Genomic DNA, 24,273 nt, shown 5'->3' on the forward strand with positions numbered 1-24,273 from the left:
ATCACACAAAAACAGGCAGATGTTTACCTTATACTATATTTCTCACCTTTTGTGTACAGGATTTACTGTTCTACTGTGTTTTCCTTATTGATTTTTGTTTTAAAGAAACTCCTTCCTGAAACTTGGTACAAAAGACAAAGCACAACACAGGGCCAGGCCGCTTCACATGAATGCCCGCTCCCTTCAGCAGTGGGTGTGTGCTGTGGGCACAGAGGGGAGGCAGAAAACACTCACAGCTGAGGGAACTTTTCAAGGAACAAACTTTATCTCAGTGACCACAAGAAACGATGTGGGAAACCAAAGTCCAGCCATCCCTGAGCACTGAGCTGCTGGTGGGCTTGCCTGTGCCGTCCAAGGCAGCTCTTTCTAGTGCTGGGCCCGCTGCTCCCTACAGTACCGAGCTCCAGGCAAAAGGCCGAGGAAGCCAGCCATGTCCTGGTCCAGTCCACAAGACACGCACGTGCAGGGCCCATGTCTGGGACCTAATCGGTTACAACACACCACCCACAAGCTGCCCCTCACAACATGTGCCCCTTCCCTCCTTACCTTCAGCATTTCTCTCAACCATCTCCACTCACCTATCACCCTCTTTATCCCTAATTTAAGCTACTAGTGGTCTCCACCCTTACCACCAGCCAGGCTGGGCTCCCACCTTCCCAGGGTCCTGAAGCAGCTGCTGAGGTCTCCAACGGCCTCCCCTAGTTAACCCGGGAAGATACGACTCAGACTTTGGCCTCTGCAGCTTGCATTATGTCCAGGGTGACTAGGAGACCCCCCCCCTGCTTCTTTCCCATCCCACAGTCACTCTTCCTAGGTCTCTGTCATCTTCCCACACTCAATTCTGCATTTCCAGCCTGACACTCTCCCTCAAAATTCAAGGCCCTTCTATTCCACTGTCCTCCAGCATCTCAGCTAGGGGCTCATCCCAGTTACCCCTTTCCTCCATGGCCCTCCCCATTACACACCCCTCTTGGTGACGCCAAGCCTGGTGGAGCTGCCCTCCTGAATGTCTTTCAAACCCACCTCTTTCTCACCTGTCCTCCTATGTGGTCTCACTGCCTCAACGGACACTGTACCGTGACACCACACTGGTCTTCTAAAATATAATCTGACTTCGTGCTTCCTCTGATTAAAACCCATGATGGTGGCTGAGCATAGTGGCTCATGCCTGGAATCCCAGCACTTTGGGAGGCTGAGGCAGGAGGACTGCTAGAGGCTAGGAGTTCAAGACCAGCCTGGGGAACATAGCAATACCGCGTCTCTACAAAAACATAAAAATAAAAAAATGAACCAGGTGTGGTGGTGCACACCTGTAGTCCCAGCTACTCAGGAGGCTGAGGTGCGAGGATGGCCTGAGCCCAGCGGTTCAAGGCTGTGGTGACCTATGATCATGTCACTATCCTCCATCCTGGACAACAGGGCAAGACCGTGTCTCTAAAACAATTTTTTTTAATTTTTAATTAAAAAATAAAAAAGCCTGATGCCTCCCTCACCTTTACTTCTTCTCTTATATTCATCAAATGGGGAGAGAAACATCATTGATAAATCCTTTCCTTAACTCTCATTTTTAACAGCATAGCCTCTAGGTTATGACACTAAGGTTCTGTTGTCTAGCAATAAAATATTTTGGGAAGGTGATAATAGTTCTCTTGGTAAGAAAAGGGCCTGGATGGTCCCATAGTGTTCTATTTCAGGATATAGAATCAGAATTCTCTCTAGGAAAGAAGCCCAAATCCAAGGAGTTTAGCATTCCAGTCAGCCATAGTTTGAATGTGTCCCCCAAATTTCATATACTGGAAACATAATCCTCAACGTGGCAGTGTTAAAAGGTGAGGGCTTTAAGAGGTGACCGGATCATGAGGGTTCTACCCTCATGAATGGACTAATCCACTCATGGATTAATGGGTTATCAGAAGAATGGCATCGAGGCTTTCTAAAAAGAAGAAGAGCCACCTGAGCAACCATGTGAGCATGCTCAGCAGCCCTGCCATGTGATACCCTGTGACACCAGAGTCCCCACTGGCAGCAGGCTCTCACCAGATGTGGCCCTCAATCTTAGACTTCTCAGTAACTATAAGAAATAAATTCAGTATCTTTATAAATTACCCAAATTCAGCCATTCTGTTATAAGCAACACAAAACAGACTAATACAAAATCCCAACTATATGAAAAGCAAAATCTAGATGCTTGGAGATTGTATTTCCTCTATCTTAACAAATTTAACATGCAAGGAAAGTTTGCAGGATTTTGTTCAACTGCTGACATGCGAGGCGGGGAGCAGGGCTCACCTACGCCACCATCCAGGAGCTATTAGACACAAAGAGAAAAGGAGACAAGCTCAGGATATACCTCAAACACACATCAACTACGTACCAGAAACGACTGAAGCCTCAAATCCCATGTCTTCTATAGCAGCTCTGAGTTCTTCTGGGCTAATTACAGAGGGATTATAAAGAACTGTTCCAATCCCTTCGGCCAAAGACACCGATATTTGCTGCACCCCTTCCAGTTGGGAGATCATGCCTTCAATGGTATGGACACAGGATGCACAGGTCATGCCGGCAATGGCAATCAGAGTGGTACTGCATGTGCTCTGCACCTGGTTTCTTGGGGAGGAGCCAGGGGAATGAGAACTGGAAGACCTGTGATCTGTCCCACTCCCTTCGGCTCCATCAGGAAGAGAAACTTTAAAGTTCCCAGGTGGAAGTGCCTCGATAGCTGTCTGCAGAGCCACTGGGCTGGTACGAGAAGGGTCATACTGTACTTGGGCAGTTTTGTTCTCCAAGGACACTTGAATACTTTGAACCCCTAGGAGTTGGCCAATATTTTCTTCAATATTCAAGACACAAGACTTACAGTGCATTCCATCTATTCTCAGTTGGAGGGTGACCACATTCCTTCCTTGGTGTCCCAAGGTCTCAGAATTATTAAAATTCTGGTTAGCAGAAGATAAAGGTCTCTTTGGGTTAGTGCTTTCTAACCGCTCAATATCAATTGGTCCCAGGCTTAAGGGAGCCACTTTGTTCTTGATGGCAGCTTCAAATCCCATGTCATTTACATGGTCCCTGAGGTCTTCAGGCTGAATGAGATAAGGCTGATAAGTGATGACAGCCTCTTGGTTGCTGAGTGAGACTTTGACTCTCACTACTCCTTGCAGTTTCCGGACCTTGCCTTCAATGGAGCCGACACAGGACTGGCAGGTCATGCCCTCCACCCGGAGCTTGACCACAGCCTCCTGGGCAGGCAAGGACCTTGAGGGCCAGGAGGCTGCCTTTCCTTCTGCAATGCTGGCCTCGAAGCCCATGTCCCCAATTTGATGGCAAACCTGTTGCAGGCTCACAACTGATGGCACATATTTCACAGTGGCACTGCCTTGTTCCAGGGAAACCTTCATGCTCACGATGCCTTTCAAACTGGAAATTCTGTCCTCAATGGACTTCACACATGACTGGCAAGTCATGCCCAAGATCCTGATTGTGCTGGTGTCCACCTGAGAAGAAGGGCCCAGGCCATCCAGACCACCTTCGTAGCCAACATTGTCAAAAGCAAAACTCTTCTTCATTGCTGGTTCCCAGGCACGGGTAGGCAAAGAAAGCTTAGATAAGATCTAAAACGAAAAGAAATAACATTTTTTATCCTTTAAATATTTTCTACAACATCCCAGCTTCTCCGGCACTGAGAAAATGGAAAACAATGCCACTGGTGTCAAAACATCCCAAGGGCAGAAGAACATAAAATACACAGAAAGCAAGCTAAAGGCATCATCTATAAAATGAAGAGCTCTGACATTCTTCTCTGACAGAAGCTAACTGTGTGTCCTCCTTAGTGAAATGTCATTCTCACACAACAGACGTGGAGGATTCTGATGGAAAGAAGGAAAGCACGACACGGTTTTACACATGGAACGCAGCACGGCCGGCCTGCAGCAGAGGCAGAGGGCACAGCGGCTCACAGTGGGAAGGCACAGGTATCCCCAAAGAGGTCCCCACCTCTGGCTGATACCTCTCCATAGAACTTAGTCCCTTAAACTCAAACTTTGGGGGTCCTGAGGAAATACAAACCCCAGAAGAGGCAACACCTTACTTCTATATCTCTTTCTAGGGGTGTCTGTCTGATTATCATAGCAGAGGTTAAATGTGCTTAACACCCTTCAGGTACACGCTCCAAATGCAGACTTTCCAGGCCCCCACGGTCGGAATCCAAAGGTGGGCCACAAGCCTGTGAAAAAGCTTTAGAGGTATGCTCCCTGGGCGAGGTTTAATGAGCACCTGTGGCTGAGCGGAGGGGAAGGAGGGGAAAGGCTGGAAGAACAGGAAGTTGAGTTTCACGAGGAACTTCATAGTTCTGCCTGTGACTCAGTGTCACCGTCCTCCTGGGTGTTCAGGAGAGCTGTAGCCATTACCTGAAATTTCAGGTGCATCACTTAATTAAAGAACCTGTTTTCTTAACACAACACAGTACAAGTGTTATTTCCTGGTTTCTACACGGGATGATGTAGTCTCAGTCATTCTATTAACAAGCAAAATCTTCCTTTCACAGGCTCCCAGCCTACAGCTGTCTTAACTAGATATACTTTTTACACCAGAACTTCTATGTGCTTCAGAAATTTGGAAACAGACCTTTATATATGACACATCACAAAAAAGCAGATTTCTCCCTATTTGTACACAATCCTGCTTGTCTTCAGGTGAATCTCCTTTACGTGGAATGATCTCCTTTTTCCTGTGCATAAAATGCAGACCTTGCCAACTGGCTTTTGAGCAGCTTAACAACACAAATGTTTAACTTCTAAAATGCAGACTATATAAATGTTGATTTCTATATCCACAAAGGTTTGGGATTAATAATTACATGGAATTGTGAATATTCACTGTAGCATTTCCTAAGAGAAAAGAGGAATAATTAAGTAATTTGAGGGACAGCAGTTTAAAAGATATTGTTGAATTCAGTAAATACGTGAATGTTTAACAATGTTGTTTAAGGATGGTGATACACTCTGAGAAATGAGTCATCCTTGTGACTTCATCCTTGTGTGACCATCATGGAGTCACTTACACGCACCTAGATGATGTAGCCTGCTACACACACCTGAGCTGTATGGGATAGCCTGTTGCTCCTAGGCCACACATCTATACAGCATGTTACTGTACTGAATACTGCATGCAATCGTAACACAATGGTAAGTACTTGTGTATCTAAACATAGCTGAACATAGAAAAGGTACAGTAAAAACACAATATAAAAGATTTTAAAAATGGTGCACCTGTATGGGGCACTTATCATGAATGGAGGTTGCAGGACTGGAAGTTGCTCTGAGTGAGTCAGTGAATGAGTGGTGAGTAGATGTGAAGATTTAGGACACTGCACTACTGTCGATTTTATAAACACTGTATACTTAGGCTCACTAAATTTATAAAAAATATTTTTCTGGCCGGGCGCGGTGGCTCAAGCCTGTAATCCCAGCACTTTGGGAGGCCGAGACGGGCGGATCACGAGGTCAGGAGATCGAGACCATCCTGGCGAACACAGTGAAACCCCGTCTCTACTAAAAAAATACAAAAAACTAGCCGGGCGAGGTGGCGGGCGCCTGTAGTCCCAGCTACACAGGAGGCTGAGGCAGGAGAATGGCGTAAACCCGGGAGGCGGAGCTTGCAGTGAGCTGAGATCCGGCCACTGCGCTCCAGCCCCGGCGACAGAGCGAGACTCCGTCTCAAAAAATAAAATAAAATATTTTTCTTTCTTCAGCAATAAATTAACATAGCCAGACACAGTGGCTCATCGTAATCTCAATGCTTTGGGAGGCCGAGGCAGGAGGACTGCTTGAGCCCAGGAGTTCAAGGTTACAGTGAGCTATGATTGCACCACTATACTCTAGCCTGGGAGACAAAACAAGACCCTGTCTCTGAAAAAATAATAATAATTTATTAATTAACCTCAGCTTGCTGTAACTTTACTTCATAAACGTTTAATTTTTTTTTTTTTTTACTTTCGACTCTTTTGTAATAACACTTAGCTTAAAGCACAAACACACTGGACAGCTGTATAAAATTTTCTTTCTTTATATACTTATCCTATAAGTGTTAAAATTTTTTATTTTTAAACTAAGCCTTTTTGTTAAAAACTAAGACACAAACACATACATTAGCCTCGGCCTACACATGGTCGGGATCATCAATATAACTGTCTTCCATCTCTACATCTTCTCCCACTGGAAGGTCTTCGGGGCGATAACAGGCATGGGGCTGTCATCTCCTATAATAACAACACCTTCTTCTGGATACCTCCTAGGACCTGCCTAAGGCTATTATACAGTTAACTTTTTCTTTTTATAAGTAGAAGGAGTACACTCTAAAATAACAATGAAGAGTATAGTAAATACATAAACCAGTAACACATTTATTATCATTATCAAGTACTATGTACTGTACAGAATTATACGTGCTCTATTTTTATATGACTGGCAGTACAGTAGATTGATTTACACCAGCCCACCAAAAATACATGAGTAATGCATTACTATGACATTATAACAGCTGTGAGATCACTAGGCAATAGGAATTTTTCAGTTTCATTGTAATATCACGGGACCAGGGTCATATGTGCAGTCCATCATTGACTAAAACATCATTATGAGGCACATGACTGTATAATAAGGATGACATGGTGTAACAATATTAACAGACAACTGACTAGCCACCTCAGACACCTATCTGGAAACCTATATGTCAAAAGACATTTCAGGCAGATCAAAGATTAAGATGTAAAAAAGAAATAACAAAAACACTAGAAGAAAACATAGGAGAATATCTACAATAATCTCAAATTGAGAAAAGCCTAAATATGACAAACAAACCAGAATAAAACCAAGAAAATCCAAAAGCTATAAAAAATTTGACATAACTAAATACAATAAGGACAAAAAATTACTCAAATGAAGTCAAAAGATAAATAACTGGGGGACAAAAGATTTGCTTCATATAGCATACATTAAGAGCCAATTTCTTTAATACACACAGAATTCCTCCAAAAAAGCAAAAGGCCAACAATCCAAACAAAAAAGAAGACAGTTCATCAAAAAGGAAATGCATGTGGTTTTTAAAATACATGAGAAAACATTAAAGAGAAATGTAACATTCCAACCACACTGTGGCACAGTGCTCACCATTTGCTGCAGTGCACAGTCCTCCTACATTGCTAGCGGGAGTGTAACCTCTCTGGAGGGCAATTTGCAATACCTATTAAAATTACAAATTTACGTACTCTTTTACTCAGCAACTCTACTTCTAAGAATTTACCCAATAAATATATTTGTTCATGGGCAAAAGGAAGCATGCCATGGAGATAGTAAATGCTGCGAAAGATTAGAAACATCAACATCTGTCAATAAGAGGCTAGTTAATTATTGTTCAGCCATAAATGGAATATTATTCAGCTCTTAAAATGAATGATGTGGCTCTGTATGTACTGAAATAAGCTGATATCTAATACACTGCTCAGCAACAAAAGCAAGGCACAGAAAATACCATATATATAGTATGTGTTTGTTATCTGTTGCTACATGACAAACCAAATTTAGTAGCTTACTAGCAACAGCTCACAATTTTTCAATTCGTACAGGGCTTGGCAGGGAAAGCTTGTGTCTTCTCCACATAGCACCACTGTAGGTGGCCTGAATGGGGTTGGCAGTTCCACTTCCAAGAAGATGGTTCATTCATGACATGGCTGCCAAGTGGATGCTTGCTGCTGTCTAGGGGCCCAGCTAAGGTTGTTGGCAGGGACCCAGTTCTCTTCCATGTGGCTTCTCTTTATGACTAGGTGGGGACCTCACAGCTGGGGGCTTCTGGGTACTGACAGGGGGTGTCACAATAGCAAGCACTCCTCTAGAACACATTTCAAAGTGCTAGGTCTTATCAAGCCTCTGTTTGCATAACACTTGTTAACTCCCATTGGCCAAAACCAGTCACACAGCCAAGCACAGTCAATATGGGCAGGAATTACACGGAGCTTGAATAAAAGGGCGTGTAGTTCACTACAATTCTATCACGGTGCTACCTGTGTGAAACAAGAGAATATCATACAAATGGATGCTTGTATAGGCATGGATTATATCTGGGACAATGCAGAAGCTAGTAAAGAATTTGAGGAAGATTAGGCAGCTGAAGGGGACCAGGTGGCTGGGATACAGAGAAGAATTACTTTCACTGTATATCTTACTGTACAATACACACATTACCAAAACCTAAATATTAATTTAAAATTAAAATAACATGAGCACAAAGAACACTCAGAACAGTGACTTGATTGTAGTTGGTGTTAATTAAATACTTGTTTAATTAAAAAGGAACCAAGGATAAAAGAAAAACTAAGAAGATAGTCAAAGACATTCATTTTCATATACTACCTTATTAAGCAAAACCTCTTCCTCATAATAAGACATAACCCTCAACCACCTAGTTTGTAGGAAAAACAAATCCCTCATGATATACTACCCAATTTACATTTTTGGTCCTCGTTCCAACCACACAACTTAACAAACCCCAAACCACAACAGTGGCTCTTAATTTCTAGACTGTTGATTCTACGTTTCTGCCAAAATGGTTTGGAGAAGTACTGAAAGCAATTTCTTATTATCAAACACTACTCAGAGGCCCCCCTTTCTAGACAGGCAGGTTTTTAAGGCCAAGCAGTTACAGAAGACAAAGCCTTGCAAACAACATATCTCTACAAAACACTAGAGTATCTGTTGGTCTAGGAACAACCTCATTAAACAACATCAGTGTTTGGATAGTTTTAAGTGTAGACACAGGGCATATGTATGCTTTTAACTCAGTTCTTCAATTAAGATCATCTTTGGGGGAAAAAACTCTCCTGATGAGTTTTAAAAAACAAACAAAGGTTTAGATTTAAGGGTTTATCAAAGAGTCATAGAAACGGACAGCAGGCCAGGGTTCTACATGGGTATCCCAGAAAGCCTTGTGAAAGCCTGGTTTATCTAAATCCCACTAGATTCTGCACTCCTTGCAGACAGACATTCGGGACATTTTCTGCAGACCCAACACCAGGCTTCAGAATGACTTTTTCTAGCTTTTGAATTTTTGATAAACGACGGTAGACATCAGGATGAGAAAGGACTGGAAGCACAGGAGGCCACAGAAGGGAGTCCAAAAGTGAATTTCAATTCTCTCTCTAGGTACCCAAGTCACATGGAATTTGCTGAGAGTGCCAGGGCTTGTAAAATAAAATATAGGTTAAAAAAATAACTATTGATTCACCAAGACGAAGCCAGAAAGGAAAACAAAATCTCTGGAGAAGCCATTCTGATATGAAGAAATCAGAAACTGGGTGACATGTTTTGATGAAGAAACGGTTTCAAAGCCAATCTGATAGTGAAAAAGGAGAAACAACATGCCTTATTAGAAAGTGGCTGTGATCACAAATCAAAAAATACTAACCCATGCACAAGTGAAGGACCACTAGCCACTTCGGAGGTCTCCTGATCACTCTTGGATTCCCATCAACCTTAAATAGGATATCACTCAATCCCCTGCCACCTATCCGCAAGAATTGTTTCACTTTGAAAGATGTGTAACACCCATAACAACTTATGAGGCAAACATGTTATACGTGCATGCAACTTTTCCAATACATCACCTCCCCCGATACAACTTAATACATCTGAACTTTCATGGGATTCAAAATACAAAAAAGTCTGGATTCTTTCATATGCACACAGATCGAATAATAACAAATAATTAATGATTCTGAGTGTTATTTTATGAGGATGGCATTTTATATCCCTCATGCTTAGGACAATTCTAGAAGGAGGTATTATCACCATTTCACTGTTGAAACTGACTCAGAAGCTTATCCAAGAGCACAAATCAACGTAAGTAACAGCTGGGATTCAAATGCTGCTCAGAAATCCGGGAGGCTCTATATTTTTTAAAAACAACTTTTAGAGTAACCTTTTCTTTTTAGCCATGTTAATTATAGGAAGAGACTACAATGCAGAAAAGTGAAATGAAAATAAACAGCCATACCTGCAAGCAGCAAGCCAGACTAACATGCAAGAGAGCTGAGCTGCCTGAGCCCTGGCTTCACCCACCAGTACCTGTCACCTCAGAAAAACTACAGCAGAATATCCACACTTGCTCCACTTTCCTTGATATCCCTAATAAGGCAACCACACTTACAGGAGAAGGCTGGACACAAGTCAGAGGAGACAACAGCTCTGGACCACGTACATCCTGAATATCTGGAATGAGTACTGCCTTGCTCGGCCTTATCTAAGAATTCTCTGGATGCCACAAATTCACAGGGGAGGGCACAGGTCAAAAATAATGCCTGACTCAAGAAAGGATCTCACCGAAACCACCCCAGGCATCCAGGCCAGTGGGGGTTGGTCTCTAAAACCCCCACTGAGGAAGAATCAATGTCCCATATTAACCTCTATGAACATAAGTATACAGGGGATATACTTAAATATTAGCAGAGAAAATTCAGGTTACCTTTGGGTGAGTTATGAAATACTGATTTTTAAAAATATCTGTACATATTTCCTAATTTTTCAAACTTAAATTTTAAAAAAAGTATTACTTTCATAAGCAGAAAATAAATGTGATTTTTCAGGCATCTCTGAAAAAAACGCAGCAGCCCCCAGTCAGGGGCTTATAGATAAAACCACCCTCTCCCTGGGACAGAGCACCCAGGGGAAAGAGCAGCTGTGGGTGCAGCTTCAGCAGTCTTTTTTTTTTTTTTTTTTGAGACGGAGTCTCGCTCTGTCGCCCAGGCTGGAGTGCAGTGGCCGGATCTCAGCTCACTGCAAGCTCTGCCTCTCGGGTTCACGCCACTCTCCTGCCTCAGCCTCCCGAGTAGCTGGGACTACAGGTGCCCGCTGCCTCGCCCAGCTAGTTTTTTGTATTTTTTAGTAGAGATGGGGTTTCACCAGGTTAGCCAGGATGGTCTCGATCTCCTGACCTCGTGATCCGCCCGTCTCGGCCTCCCAAAGTGCTGGGATTACAGGCTTGAGCCACCGCGCCCGGCCTTCAGCAGTCTTAAAGGTCCCCGCATGCCAGTTCTGAAGAGAGCAGTGGATCTCCCAGCACAGTGCTCGAGCTCTGCTAAGGGTGCCTTCTCAAGTGGGTCCCTGACCCCTGTGTCTCCTGACTAGGAGACACCTCCTAGCAGGGGCCAAAAGATACCTCATACAAGAGAGCTCCGGCTGGCATCTGGCAGGTGCCCCTCTGGGACGATGCTTCCAGGAAGGAACAGGCAGCAATCTTTGCTGTTTTGCAGCCTCTCCTGGTGATACGCAGGCAAACAGGGTCTGGAGTGGACCTCCAGCAAACTCTAGCAGACCCGCAGCAGAGTGCCTGACTGTTAGAAGGAAAACTAACAAACAGAAAGGAATAGTATCGATATCAACAAAAAGGACGTCCACTCAGAAACCTCATCCGAAGGTCACCAACATCAAAAAGCGAAGGTAGATAAATCCATGAAGATGCGGAGAAACCAGCACAAAAAGCCTGAAAATTCCAAAAACCAGAATGCCTCTTCTCCTCCAAAGGATCACAACTTCCTCGCCAGTAAGGGAACAAAACTGGACAGAGAATGAGTTTGACAAATTGGCAGAAGTAGGCTTCAGAAGGTGGGTAATAAAAAATTCTGCCAAGCTAAAGGAGCATGTTCTAACCCAATGCAAGGAAGCTAAGAACCTTGAAAAAAGGTTAGAGGAATTGCTAACGAGAATAATCAGTTTAGAGAAGAACATAAATGACCTGATGGAGCTGAAAAACACAGCACAAGAACTTCGTGAAGCATACCCGAGTATCAACAGCTGAACTGATCAAGCAGAAGAAAGAATATCAGAGACTGAAGATCAACTTAATGAAATAAAGCATGAAGACAAGATTAGAGAAAAAAGAATGAAAAGGAACAAACAAAGCCTCCAAGAAATATGGGACTATGTGAAAAGACTAAACCTACATTTGATTGGTGTGCCTAAAAGTGACGGGGATAATGGAACCAAGTTGGAAAACACTCTTCAGGATATTAGCCAGGAGAACTTCCTCAACCTAGCAAGGCAGGCCAACATTCAAATTCAGGAAATACAGAGAACGCCACAAAGATACTCCTCAAGAAGAGCAACCCCAAGACATATAGTTGTCAGATTCACCAAGGTTGAAATGAAGGAAAAAATGTTAAGGGCAGCCAGAGAGAAAGGTCGGGTTACCCACAAAGAGAAGCTCATCAGACTTAACAGCAGATCTCTCTGTAGAAACCCTACAAGCCAGAAGAGAATAGGGGCCAATACTCAACATTCTTAAAGAAAAGAATTTTCAACCCAGAATATCATATCCAGCCAAATTAAGCTTCATAAGTGAAGGAGAAATAAAATCATTTACAGACAAGCAAATGCTAAGAGATTTTGTCACCACTAGGCCTGCCTTACAAGAGTTCCTGAAGGAAGCACTAAACATGGAAAGGAACAACTGGTATCAGCCACTGCAAAAACATACCAAATTGTAAAGACCATAGACACTATGAAGAAACTGCATCAACTAACCGGCAAAATAACCAGCTAGCATCATAATGACAGGCTCAAACTCACACATAACAGTACTAACCTTCAACGTAAACAGGCTAAATGCCCCAATTAAAAGACACAGACTGGCGAATTGGATAAAGAGTAAAGATTTACCAAGCAAATGGAAAACAAAAAAAAGCAGGGGTGGCAATCCTAGTCTCAGATAAAAGAGATCAAAAAGATCAAAAGAGACAAAGAAGGACATTACATAATGGTAAAGGGATCGATGTAACAACAAGAGCTAACTATCCTAAATATATATGCACCCAATACAGGAGCACCCAGATTCATAAAGCAAGTTCTTAGAGACCTACAAAAAGACTTAGACTCCCACACAATAACAGTGGGAGACTTTAACACCCCACTGTCAATGCTATACAGATCAATGAGGCAGAAAATTAAAGAGGATATTCAGGGCTTGAACTCAGCTCTGGACCAAACGGACTTAATAGACTCTCCACCCCAAATCAACAGAATATTCATTCTTCTAAGCACCACATCGCACTTACTCTAAAATTGACCACATAACTGGAAGTGAAACACTCCTCAGCAAATGCAAAAGAACAGAAATCATAACAAAGAGTCTCTCAGATCACAGTGCAATCAAATTAGAACTCAGGATTAAGAAACTCAAAACTGCAAAACTACATGGAAACTGAACAACCTGCTCCTGAATGACTACTGGGTAAATAACGAAATTAAGGCAGAATAAATAAGTTCTTTGAAGCCAATGAGAACAAAGATACAGCATGCCAGAACCTCTGGGACACAGTTAAAGCAGTGTTTAAAGGGAAATTTCTAGGACTAAATGCCCACAAAAGAAAGCAGGAAAGCTCTAAAATCAACACCCTAACATCACAATTAAAAGAACTAAAGAAGCAAGAGCAAACAAATTCAAAAGCTAGCAGAAGGCAAGAAATAACTAAGATCAGAACAGAACTGAAGGAGACAGACACACGAAAAACCCTTCAAAAAAAATCAATGAATCCAGGAGCTGGTTTTTTGAAAAGATCAACAAAATAGATAGACTGCTAGCCAGACTAATAAAGAAAAAAGAGAGAAGAATCAAATAGATGCAATAAAAAATGATAAAGGAGATATCACCACCGATCCCACAGAAGTACAAACTACCATCAGAGAATACTATAAACACCTCTATGCAAATGAACTAGAAAATCTAGAAGAAATTGACAAATTCCTGGACACATACACCCTCCAAAGTCTAAACCAGGAAGAAGTCAAATCCCTGAATAGACAAATAACAAGTTCTGAAATTGAGGGAGTAATTAATAGCCTACCAACCAAAAAAAGTCCACGATCAGGTGGATACACAGCCGAATTCTACCAGAGGTACAGAGGAGCTCACACCATTCCTTCTAAAACTATTCCAAACAATAGAAAAAGAGGGACTCTTCCCTAACTCATTTTATGATGTCAGCATCATCCTGACACCAAAACCTGGCAGAGACAGAACAAAAAAAGAAAATTTCAGGCCAATATCCCTGATGGAACATTAATGCAAAAAACCTCAATAAAATACTGGCAAACCGAATCCAGCAGCACATCAAAAAGCTTATCCACCATGATCAAGTCAGCTTCATCCCCGGGATGCAAGGCTGGTTCAACATACACAAATCAATAAACGTAATCCATCACATAAACAGAACCAATGACAAAAACCACATGATTATCTCAATAGATGCAGAGAAGGCCTTCGCCAAAATTCAACACCCCTTCACGATAAAAACTCTCAATAAACTAGATACTGATGGAATGTATCTCAAAATAATAACAGCTATTTATGACAAACCCAGAGCCAATATCACAGTGAATGGGCAAAAACTGGAAGCATTCCCTTTGAAAACTGACACAAGACAAGGATGCCCTCTCTCACCACTCCTATTCAACACAGTATTGGGAGTTCTGGCCAGAGCAATCAGGCAAGAGAAATAAATAAATAAAGGGTATTCAAATAGGAAGAGAGGAAGTCAAATTGTCTCTGTTTGCATATGACATGATCGTATATTTAGAAAACCCCATTATCTCAGCCAGAAATCTCCTTAAGCTGATAAGCAACTTCAGCAAAGTCTCAGGATACAAAATCAATGTGCAAAACTCACAAGCATTCCTATATACCAATAATAGATAGCCAAATCATGAGTGAACTCCCATTCACAATTGCTACAAAGAGAATAAAATACCTAGGAATACAACTTACAAAGGATGTGAAGGACCTCTTCAAGGAGAACTACAAACCACTGCTCAAGGAAATAAGAGAGGACACAAACAAATGGAAAAACATTACATGCTCATGGATAAGAAGACTCAATATCGTGAAAATGGCCATACTGCCCAAAGTAATTTACAGATTCAATGCTATCCCCATCAAACTACCACTGACTTTCTTCACAGAAGTGGAAAAAACTACTTTAAATTTCATATGGAACCAAAAAAGAGCCCGTATAGCCAAGACAATCCTCAGCAAAAAGAACAAAGCTGGAGGCATCACACTACCTAATTTCAAACTATACTACATGGCTACAGTAACCAAAACAGCATGGTACTGGTACCAAAACGGACACATAGACCAATGGAACAGAACAGAGGCCTCAGAAATAACACCACACATCTACGACCATCTGATCTTTGACAAATCTGACAAAAACAAGCAATGGGGAAAGGATTCCCTATTTAATAAATGGTCTTGGGAAAACTGGCTAGCCATATGCAGAAAACTGAAACTAGACCCTTTCCTTACACCTTACACAAAAATTAACTCAAGATGGATTAAAACTTAAACGTAAGACCTAAAACCATAAGTACCATTCAGGACATAGACATGGGCAACGACTTCATGACTAAAACACAAAAAGCAAGGGCAACAAAAGCCAAAATTGACAAATGGGATCTAATTAAACTAAAGAGCTTCTGCAGAGCAAAAGAAACTATCATCAGAGTGAACAGGCAACTGACAGAATGCAAGAAAATTTCTGCAATCTATCCATCTGACAAAGGGCTAACATCCAGAATCTACAAAGAACTTAAACAAATTTACAAGAAAAAAAACAAACAACCCCCTCAAATAGTGGGCGAAGATTATGAACAGACATTTCTCAAAAGAAGACATTTATGCAGCCAGCAAACATGAAAAAGGCTCATCGTCACTGGTTATTATAGACATGCAAATCAAAACCACAATGAGATACCATCTCATGACATTTAGGATGGCAATCATTAAAAAGTCAGGAAACAACAGATGCTGAAGAGGATGTGGAGAAATAGGAACGCTTTTACACTGTTGGTGGGAGTGTAAATTAGTTCAACCATTGTGGAAGATAGTGTGGTGATTCCTCAAGGATCTAGAACCAGAAATACCATTTGACCCAGCAATCCCATTACTGGGTATATACCCAGAAGATTATAAATTATTCTATGATAAAGACACATGCACACATATGTTTACTGTGGCACTATTCACAATAGCAAAGACTTGGAACCAACTCAAATGCCCATTAACGACAGACTGGATAAAGAAAATGTGGCACATATACACCATGGAATACTATGCAGCCATAAAAAAGGATGAGTTCACATCCTTTGCAGGCACATGGATCAAGGTGGAAACCATCATTCTCAGCAAACTAACACAAGAACAGAAAACCAAACACTGCATGTTCTCACTCGTAAGTGGGAGCTAAACAATGAGAACACATGGACACAGGGAGAGGAACATCACACACTGGGGCCTGTCGCGGGTAGGGTGCTAGGGGAAGGATACCATTAGGAGAACCACCTAATGTAGATGACGGTTTGATGGGTGCAGCAAACCACCATGACACGTGTATACCTATGTAACAAACCTGCACATTCTGCACATGTACCCCAGAACTTAAAGTATAATTAAAAAAAAAAAAAAAAGATGAACATCATACATGTTTGAAAACGAATGACTATGAGGACAAACATCACCTCATTTGATCTTCAAACATGACCCAGGATGGTTCTAGTACTTTACATAGTTTTCTCCATTTTACTGATAAGGCAAACTAATCATTAAAACTAGTGTACATATTCCCCCAAGCCCTTCACTCTGTCCTTGAACCCTGTTTCACAATGGTCCAGAAAGACTTTCCACTGTCAATTATTTAAATTGTATCTACTTTAAAAATGAAGGCATTCATTCAAACACATAGGAGGGCCTACTATGTGCCAGGGCTGTGTGTGCATTAGCCCCATCTCTGCCCTTCTGAGGACAGACTGTAAATTTTTGGGGTAATTCTGTGCAAATGACTATTCATTGCCTATTTGCTTCTCTCAAGCACAGCAAGGGAAAATATTAACCCTTACTGAGAAACAAAATGTAACATATCTGATACTTCCCTAAAAAAAAAAGTGAGTAAAATTAAAAACAAAATTAACAAACCTCACTACATATGTACATACAAATATGTTATTTTCAATATACAACAAAATGAAATTTAGAAATTCACAAACTATAAGACGGGGTAACTTCTCCAAGGAGCACTTCACAATATTATCTCAGAAAACCCATTCACAATCTCGTGCTACACAGGTTTATAATCAACCGTTTCAGAGAATGTGCTGCTTTCAAATTATGTCTATTGTAACAATTATTCCATCTAACTTTTATCAATTAATAGCACTTCCCTGCTTCAGAATCTTCTCTACTAACATTCCGTATTTCAAGCCTCTCCCAACAAAGAGGTTTTATTATTATTTTTTTTTTACTCTGTACTCCAAGGAGTATTGGTTTCTGCCTAGAATTATAGGTATGACACATAAAACAAATTTATTCCTTTAAGACATATACAAACCTAATGTTTATAAATTAGCATTACTCTATAAACGCATGATGCGAAATGCTACTTCAAGTAATCCTTAGAAAAGAAATATTAAGTATCTAATAAATCTTTTTTATAAAATAAATGTTATTTTATTAATTTTAAAAGCCTGATGATACAGTAAACAAGAGTATAAGGAAAAACAGTTTTTAACCACTGTTTGTAGAAAGGTAAATTTTGCCTAATTGCTCTTCAAAAAGTATTACTGCTTTTGTCCTAGGAATTCCACTTCTGGGAATTTTACCATATAGATATACAATTACATATTAATGTTCGCTGCTACATTCGAATAGTGAAAAACTGGAAACCAACTCAATATTCTTCTATAGAGAACTGGCTGCATAAAATATAGTCCACCAAATAGAAATCTATGTCATGATTTTTAAAAAATAGGTGAATTTACATGTATTGACGTGGAAAGACTTCCATGATGTTAAAAAGAAAAAAAAGTTGCAGAACTGTATTAAGACGGTCCTCTTTATCTAAGAGAGGAAAAGAACTGCACTTCTATACTTTGCTACTAATGCTTGTATCCAGCAGATACTACTTTTAGGAATAACTAAATTCAAGAATCCACCTGAAATGTTCTCTACAAAAGCAAATAAAATAATAGTGATGCTGACCATTCCATAATGATAGGTAACTTCTTTAAATGACTAGATCACACCACTTCATTTATTGTTTTTCCTTTATTTTAGAAAGGATATATCTGTGCCCGCCAGGTCATCCTGATTTCAACTAGGCAAAAATAAAACCGAACCCGGCCAGGCACCATGGCTCACACCTGTAATCCCAGCACTTTGGGAGGCTGAGGCAGGCGGATCACGAGGTCAAAAGATTGAGACCGTCCTGGACAACATGGTGAAACCTCATCTCTACTAAAAATACAAATATTAGTTGGGCAAGGTGACATGCGCCTGTAGTCCCAGCTACTCGGGAGCCTGAGGCAGAAGAATCGATTGAGTTGAGCACAGGAGGCAGAGCTTGCAGTGAGCCAAGATCGCACCACTGCACTCTACCCTGGCGACAGAGCGAGACTCATCTCATATTTAAAGAAAAAAAAAAAGAACCTAACTACCACTTACCTAAGAACAAAATTCCGTATTCTGGTCTCTAAAAATGCTAAGTCCACTATCTAACAACCTTATAGTCACCATTAGTTCAACGTGTCTAACATCAATCCCCCCTGCTGCAGTACAAATCTACTTCTAGTTCATTCATTTGTTCACTCAGTCAATAGCTTGATACCATGGACTGAACTCTGTCAGATACAGGATACGATGACAAATTAAAACAGCAGCCAATGTGCACCTGCAGTCCCAGCTACTCAGGAGGCTAGGGTGGGAGGATCACTGATGGGAGGATCCCTTGAGCTCAGGAGGTGGAGGTCGCAGTGCAGCAAAGCAAAGATCTGCGGCAACTGCACTCCAACCTGGGTGACACAATAAGACCCTGTCAGAAAAAAAAAAAAAACAGCAGCCAAGCTTGGCCAAAGAAGTCAACAGAGTCATGAGTAAGAAGGCATAAGCAGTTATTTCTGGAAACAAAGGGGAATTCTGTATACAGCTGGAATAAGTTTTTAGTAACCTCCAACCATTTCCCACCTGCCAAGGCAGATAGAGGAGAGAGGTAAGGAGGGGCTAGAGAAGGGAGAGCCTCAGAGGCAGGCATCCACTCCTCTCCAGCTCACCATCCTGGGCCTGAAAGGTTATCTGTGGAAACTTTGATAGGAACACCCGGGCCAAAGCACTGAGCCCCTGCCTTCTACTCTGGTTAGCGTGCTCTCCTGGAGGGGATTTGTGGGGAAGGCCCTCCTCCCTATTTCCCCCTTTTCATAATTAATTCCTAGGAACCTCACCAGGCTTAGCCCTGCTCACATCAGCAAATGGAAACTTTCTAACGTGGGAGGGGAGTTGGGGGAAATGCGCCCTCCAGACTTTGAGTTTTTACCAGTTATGCCTTTTAAAAAAGATCTTTTTCCCCTCTCTGCCTGTCTGAAACATAGAAGAATCCAAGAAACAGGTTTCCCAAAGTCATGATTTCATTCTATATTGTACAGAATGTACTCTGCATTGTATAAGAAATGCAAAATACAAGCAAACAAATCCGCTGGACATAAACAGCAATTTTTAAATGTTTTATTCATAGCAGCTGCCTGTGTCCTTTCTGAACAATGTGCCACCTAAAAGCTAACTTTCCATTCACTATGAATTAGCAGTTTTCCAATACTATCGAAACTCTATTTCGCCCAGTGTATTAAATAATACTTCAGTGTTCCAATGGAAAAGCAAGGACTTGTCATCAGACCGACCTGGGATTAAATCTTTCAGGAAACCTAAGCTCTCATTTCTCATCTGTTAAAGGTGGACTGATGATGCCTACTAAAGTTGTTAAAATGATTAAGTGACAAGAGCAAGATTTCTACCATATACCAAGTGCTAAATGTTAGTTCTCAAGGTGCCAAAGTTGATTTATAATAGACTTTGAGTCACAACTGAAATTCACTTTTGGGTTGGTTTTTATAATCATAAACCAGCTACTGCAAATTTCTTCTATTTAAGGATAATTAAATTCTTTCTAAAAATTAATCCTAAATTTAAAAGTGGAACTGCAATAAAAAATAATATAGGCCAGGCAGTGTGGTTCACACAAGTAATCCCAGCACTTTGGGAGGCCACGGTGAGTGGATCACTTGAGGTCAGGAGTTTGAGACCAGTCTGGGCAACATGGTGAAACCTCATCTCTACTAAAAATAGAAAAATTAGCTAGGTATGGTGGCAGGTTCCTGTAGTCCCAGCTACTCTGGAGGCTTAGGCAGGAGAATCACTTGAACCCAGGAGGTGGAGGTTGCAGTGAGCCAAGATTATGCCACTGCATTCTATAGCCTGGGTGACAGAGCAAGACTCTGTCTCAAAATAACAATAATAATAATAACAATACAGATGTACATATACATTGACATATAGAAATGTCTACAAAATATTCAGTAAGAAATGCAAAGTATAAGATAGTATGTAAAATTTGATCCCATATTTATTTTAAAAACATACATTATGTACACATAAACATACTCACATATACACATACACATTCATATTTGTTGGGAGAATGATTGCTTTGGTTTTCTTCTTTATACTTTTTTGTATTCTCCTCGTTCCATCATAAATTTGTTTTTTATAGAGAGTATATGTTACTTTTATAATCAGAGCTTTAGAAAAAATAGAGCTGCCAGGCCCGGTGGCTCACATCTATAACCCTAGTACTTTGGGAGGGCCAGGCAGGAGGATCATTTGAGCCCAGGAGTTTGAGACCAGCCTGGGCAACATAGGGAGACCACATCTTTATAAATAAAAAGAGAAATTGGACACGGTGGCTTGCACCTGTAGTGACAGCTATTCAGGGGGCTAAGGCAGAGAGATCACTTGAACCTGGGAGGTCAAGGGTGCTATGAGTCATGATCATGCCACTGCACTCCAGCCTCAGCATCAGCAAGAGACCATGTCCCAAAATAAAAAATTTAGAAAAAAAAAAACAAAGGAAAAACAGAGTTGCAACTGTGATCAGATAGATTACTGGGTTATCACAGTCCTATCCTGACATTCAGACAACACATCAAACATATCTCAGAGTTGGAAATTCTTCTGAAAAAGCATAATTTTGGCAGAAGTAACACTATTTTGCATTTGTATGATAATCTACAAAGTGCTTTCACAATCATATGAGGCAGGATTTATCATCCGCTTTGCAATGAAGAATCTAAAGAAGAGTGTCCAAGACTCACCTGCCCAGGTCCCACAACCTGAAATGGGTCTGCACTCAGATCCCCTCCACCAAGGCCTCTTCCCCAGCCCTCCTTTCTGAAGAGGCTCCCCTACTCAGCTTCAGGTTGCCCTGCTAGTCACAGATTGGTGCTGACCTTAAAAATCACTAGCATATGTCATATCTCAAAACTTCAGATATAGGCTGGAAATGGTAAAGTAACAGTTTGGACATTTTTAAAAAATGCCTCAAGCATTTGCACCCCAAAATATTTAATATTTCATTATTTTAAACAACATTGGTAAAAGTATAAATGTTCACCATATATTGTATAACCTGGCAACATATGAAAAGACTGATTAAAAGATTAAATGCTCTGTCACTCTTTAAAATTCTAAGTGATGTAACACATTAGTTTAGCTACTGGCTTAGTACAGTTTAAAGAGATATGAAATGAAAATTATAAAACTACTTTAGAAAACAAAGTAATTAAAATTGTATCTATCACCTTACTTCCCCCCCGCAAAACCACTCGAACCTCTGTGGAGAAGCTACCCAAACTGGCAGCCACTGAACAATTCTACATTTCCTATTTTTGAATTTGCCTGGAAAGAAACTTTGAAAGAGTCTCTTAGAAATTTCCACAAATTCAGAGCACCAAAAACCACTTTTAAATTTTAAAATAAATACATCTGAGCATAGTTACATCCTTGGTTAAAAACCTGATAGCAAAATGCAGAATCTTTAAATACTCAAAAGGAGTTTCTGTCTTCAATATCCAAGTATCCTGTGATTTCAACATATGTAAATCTCTTGCACAGTACATTCAAAAGTTATTTTCACAAAATGTCCTTTAGTCTTTGGGACTTTAACCAATGAACAACATAAAAATAAGTCTTAGAGGAAGCAAGTACTTATGAAACCTTCCTTTGTATCTAACTAGTAAATGCCTTCAAAAGTCATTTTTTATTTTCGTCTGACTAGGTCAATGAAAAAGACCCTGTACACACCACCAGTTGCTCAGAAATGCTACTAAAAGGCACATTTTTACAAAATGTTATAGTACCTTACTTTTGGACATGACCTAACCTTTGGAGTAACAAAACTTTAATTTGCTTAAGAAAAGGAACTTCATTTTGCAACATTTTCAAAATGTTTAATTAAAATGTACAGATTAACAAAATAAAGTATACACTATAAAACACATTAGTAAAAAGAAGGAAGGATTCATTTTTGTTTGACTTGCATTGTGGAAAACTTTTGTTTCATAGAGGCTTACAAAATATTCTGAAAACAAACAGCAACAAAACCCAAACTTCCAAGCCAGGTGCTACATTCACACTCTCATTCCACTCCCCAGACCTCCCCCAATACCCCACACAAGAGATATGGAGAGAAACCTTCATCTTTAAACTGGGTCCAAGCCCTTCCAGGCTTTTTAGCCCATCTGCAATTGCACTGACCTGATTGGAACTCATTTCCCAGGTTCCATTCAAAACTCTCTGTGGAAATTCTCCTTCCTCTGACAGTGAAGTGCCTTCCTCCATGGTAGACACTGGCCTGGCTGAGTGCCTAACCCCAGGGCTCTTCCTAAAGGACCACTGCTTGTGGACAGACAGCAGGGTCACATGTGGGTCACTCAGAGTTGCCAGGAAGGACTGCTCGGGGCTCTGGGGCACATCACCCCTGGCTTTCTCCATCGCTGAGTCCATGGTCACGCCTTCCCTCCTCACTAAAGCAGTTCACCTTCAGCAGACCATTTCGTTGTGTTAGAGAGAAACGCTTTAGAAGTGCCCTCCTAATTAGCAAGGGGAAGACACCCTTCTACTCCCGACCCAGCCCAGGAGAGGCTGCCGGCAGTCTTCAGTCTGGCAGCAAGCTTTGAGAACTTGGGCAGGCTGCACAGTACTGCACCTATTTGCTTTTGTTTATCTACACCCGTCCCAGCACTTGGCACCCTCTCGCTCAACACACTGCGTGCAGCACTGTAGATCTTTGCACATGGTCCGTGTACACCCTCACCCAGCGCAGACTGGACACCCGGCCAAGGTGTCCATGAGGACAGCATGTAATCACCTGCCAGAGTGCAGCACAGCTGCCTTTTGGCCATGTGCACTTCTAGAAACCCAGTCTAGACGCAGGAGAGATATGCCACTTCCTTTTATTACCAAACTGCTAGCACTTTCTTGGAATAGCTTCAGCTGCCTCTTCCACAGTTCCAATGTTGGCAGGGTGCAGAATACTTGGTGAGAGAAGTATTTCCTAGGCAACATGACTTGCATTTTCAAGAAGGTGCAAGAAAGTTCCATGTTTCCTGTAGCTTTGTTTTCCCTTGGACCAAAGGCTTGACTTCAGTAAGAACTGACTGCACAAACTCACTGGCTAACAAGGCTCGTCTGTTTAAGCAGCACTACAGCCAGGAACTAAGGCACAATTCAGGCTTCTCAAGCTACCCGCTGTTCCACATGGGGATTAATAGGAGGAGACACACGACACTGTGGTAATTCCAGCAGCAGCCTCCTCTGTCGGGCAGCACTGCCTCCAGTCCTACCCTCCCCCCGACTCTACCCCACTCCACCCTACCCCACCACTCAAAGATCAGAAGGAGGGACCTCATCCCCCATGGCAGGAACAGGTCCACCACAGCCCCTAATCCCAGCCATACCTCCTGCCACCAAGTGCGTGTGGAATTGAGATCAGGGTAAAACGGTCTCTCTGTCTCTCCGTGGTATTCTTCACAGCAGAATGTACCAGCAAGGGGTCACTAAGGTGTGCACCCAGTGAGGGCACTCAGAACACACACCCAAGGTCACTGACGGCTGCCTCTTCATAGGTTGCCCACAATGACGCTTCCTCCCCCATTAACACTGTCATCCCTGCCCCAAGAACTCCCGACTGAGAGATCTGTTCTCTTTGAGGAAAGGCAACCCCAAGGCTGGTCCATGCACCAAAGCCCCTTCGTGCCTGCTTTATCCTGCTGCTTCTTACTGCACTCCGTGGGGGTTGCTATCACTTCTAAAGCACACGCTGAGCAACCAACTCCTCCAAAATGTGTCTGGGTTTGT

General features: G+C 41.6%; 1 protein-coding gene across 10 annotated transcripts in view; it reads right to left on the reverse strand.

Annotated features, from left to right (window-relative positions):
* The window catches only part of ATP7B (ATPase copper transporting beta), an 81,649-nt gene that overhangs the window by 38,455 nt on the left and 18,921 nt on the right, over positions 1 to 24,273 (reverse strand). For 8 of the 10 annotated variants that reach the window (XR_013407653.1, XM_077973839.1, XM_077973838.1 and 5 more), the window contains one exon: positions 2,375 to 3,608. Coding sequence is in view for 9 of the 10 variants with exons in the window: in XM_077973839.1 (XP_077829965.1) it covers positions 2,375 to 3,608 (1,234 nt within the window). In the remaining variant the exon portion in view is untranslated. Of the gene's footprint in view, positions 1 to 2,374; positions 3,609 to 22,671; positions 23,149 to 24,273 lie in introns of those variants that run through there. The other 2 variants (XM_015121115.3, XM_077973840.1) reach the window with 1 other exon arrangement.

This window comes from Macaca mulatta, chromosome 17 (genome assembly GCF_049350105.2).
Source record: "Macaca mulatta isolate MMU2019108-1 chromosome 17, T2T-MMU8v2.0, whole genome shotgun sequence".
Classification (NCBI taxonomy): Eukaryota; Metazoa; Chordata; class Mammalia; order Primates; family Cercopithecidae; genus Macaca; species Macaca mulatta.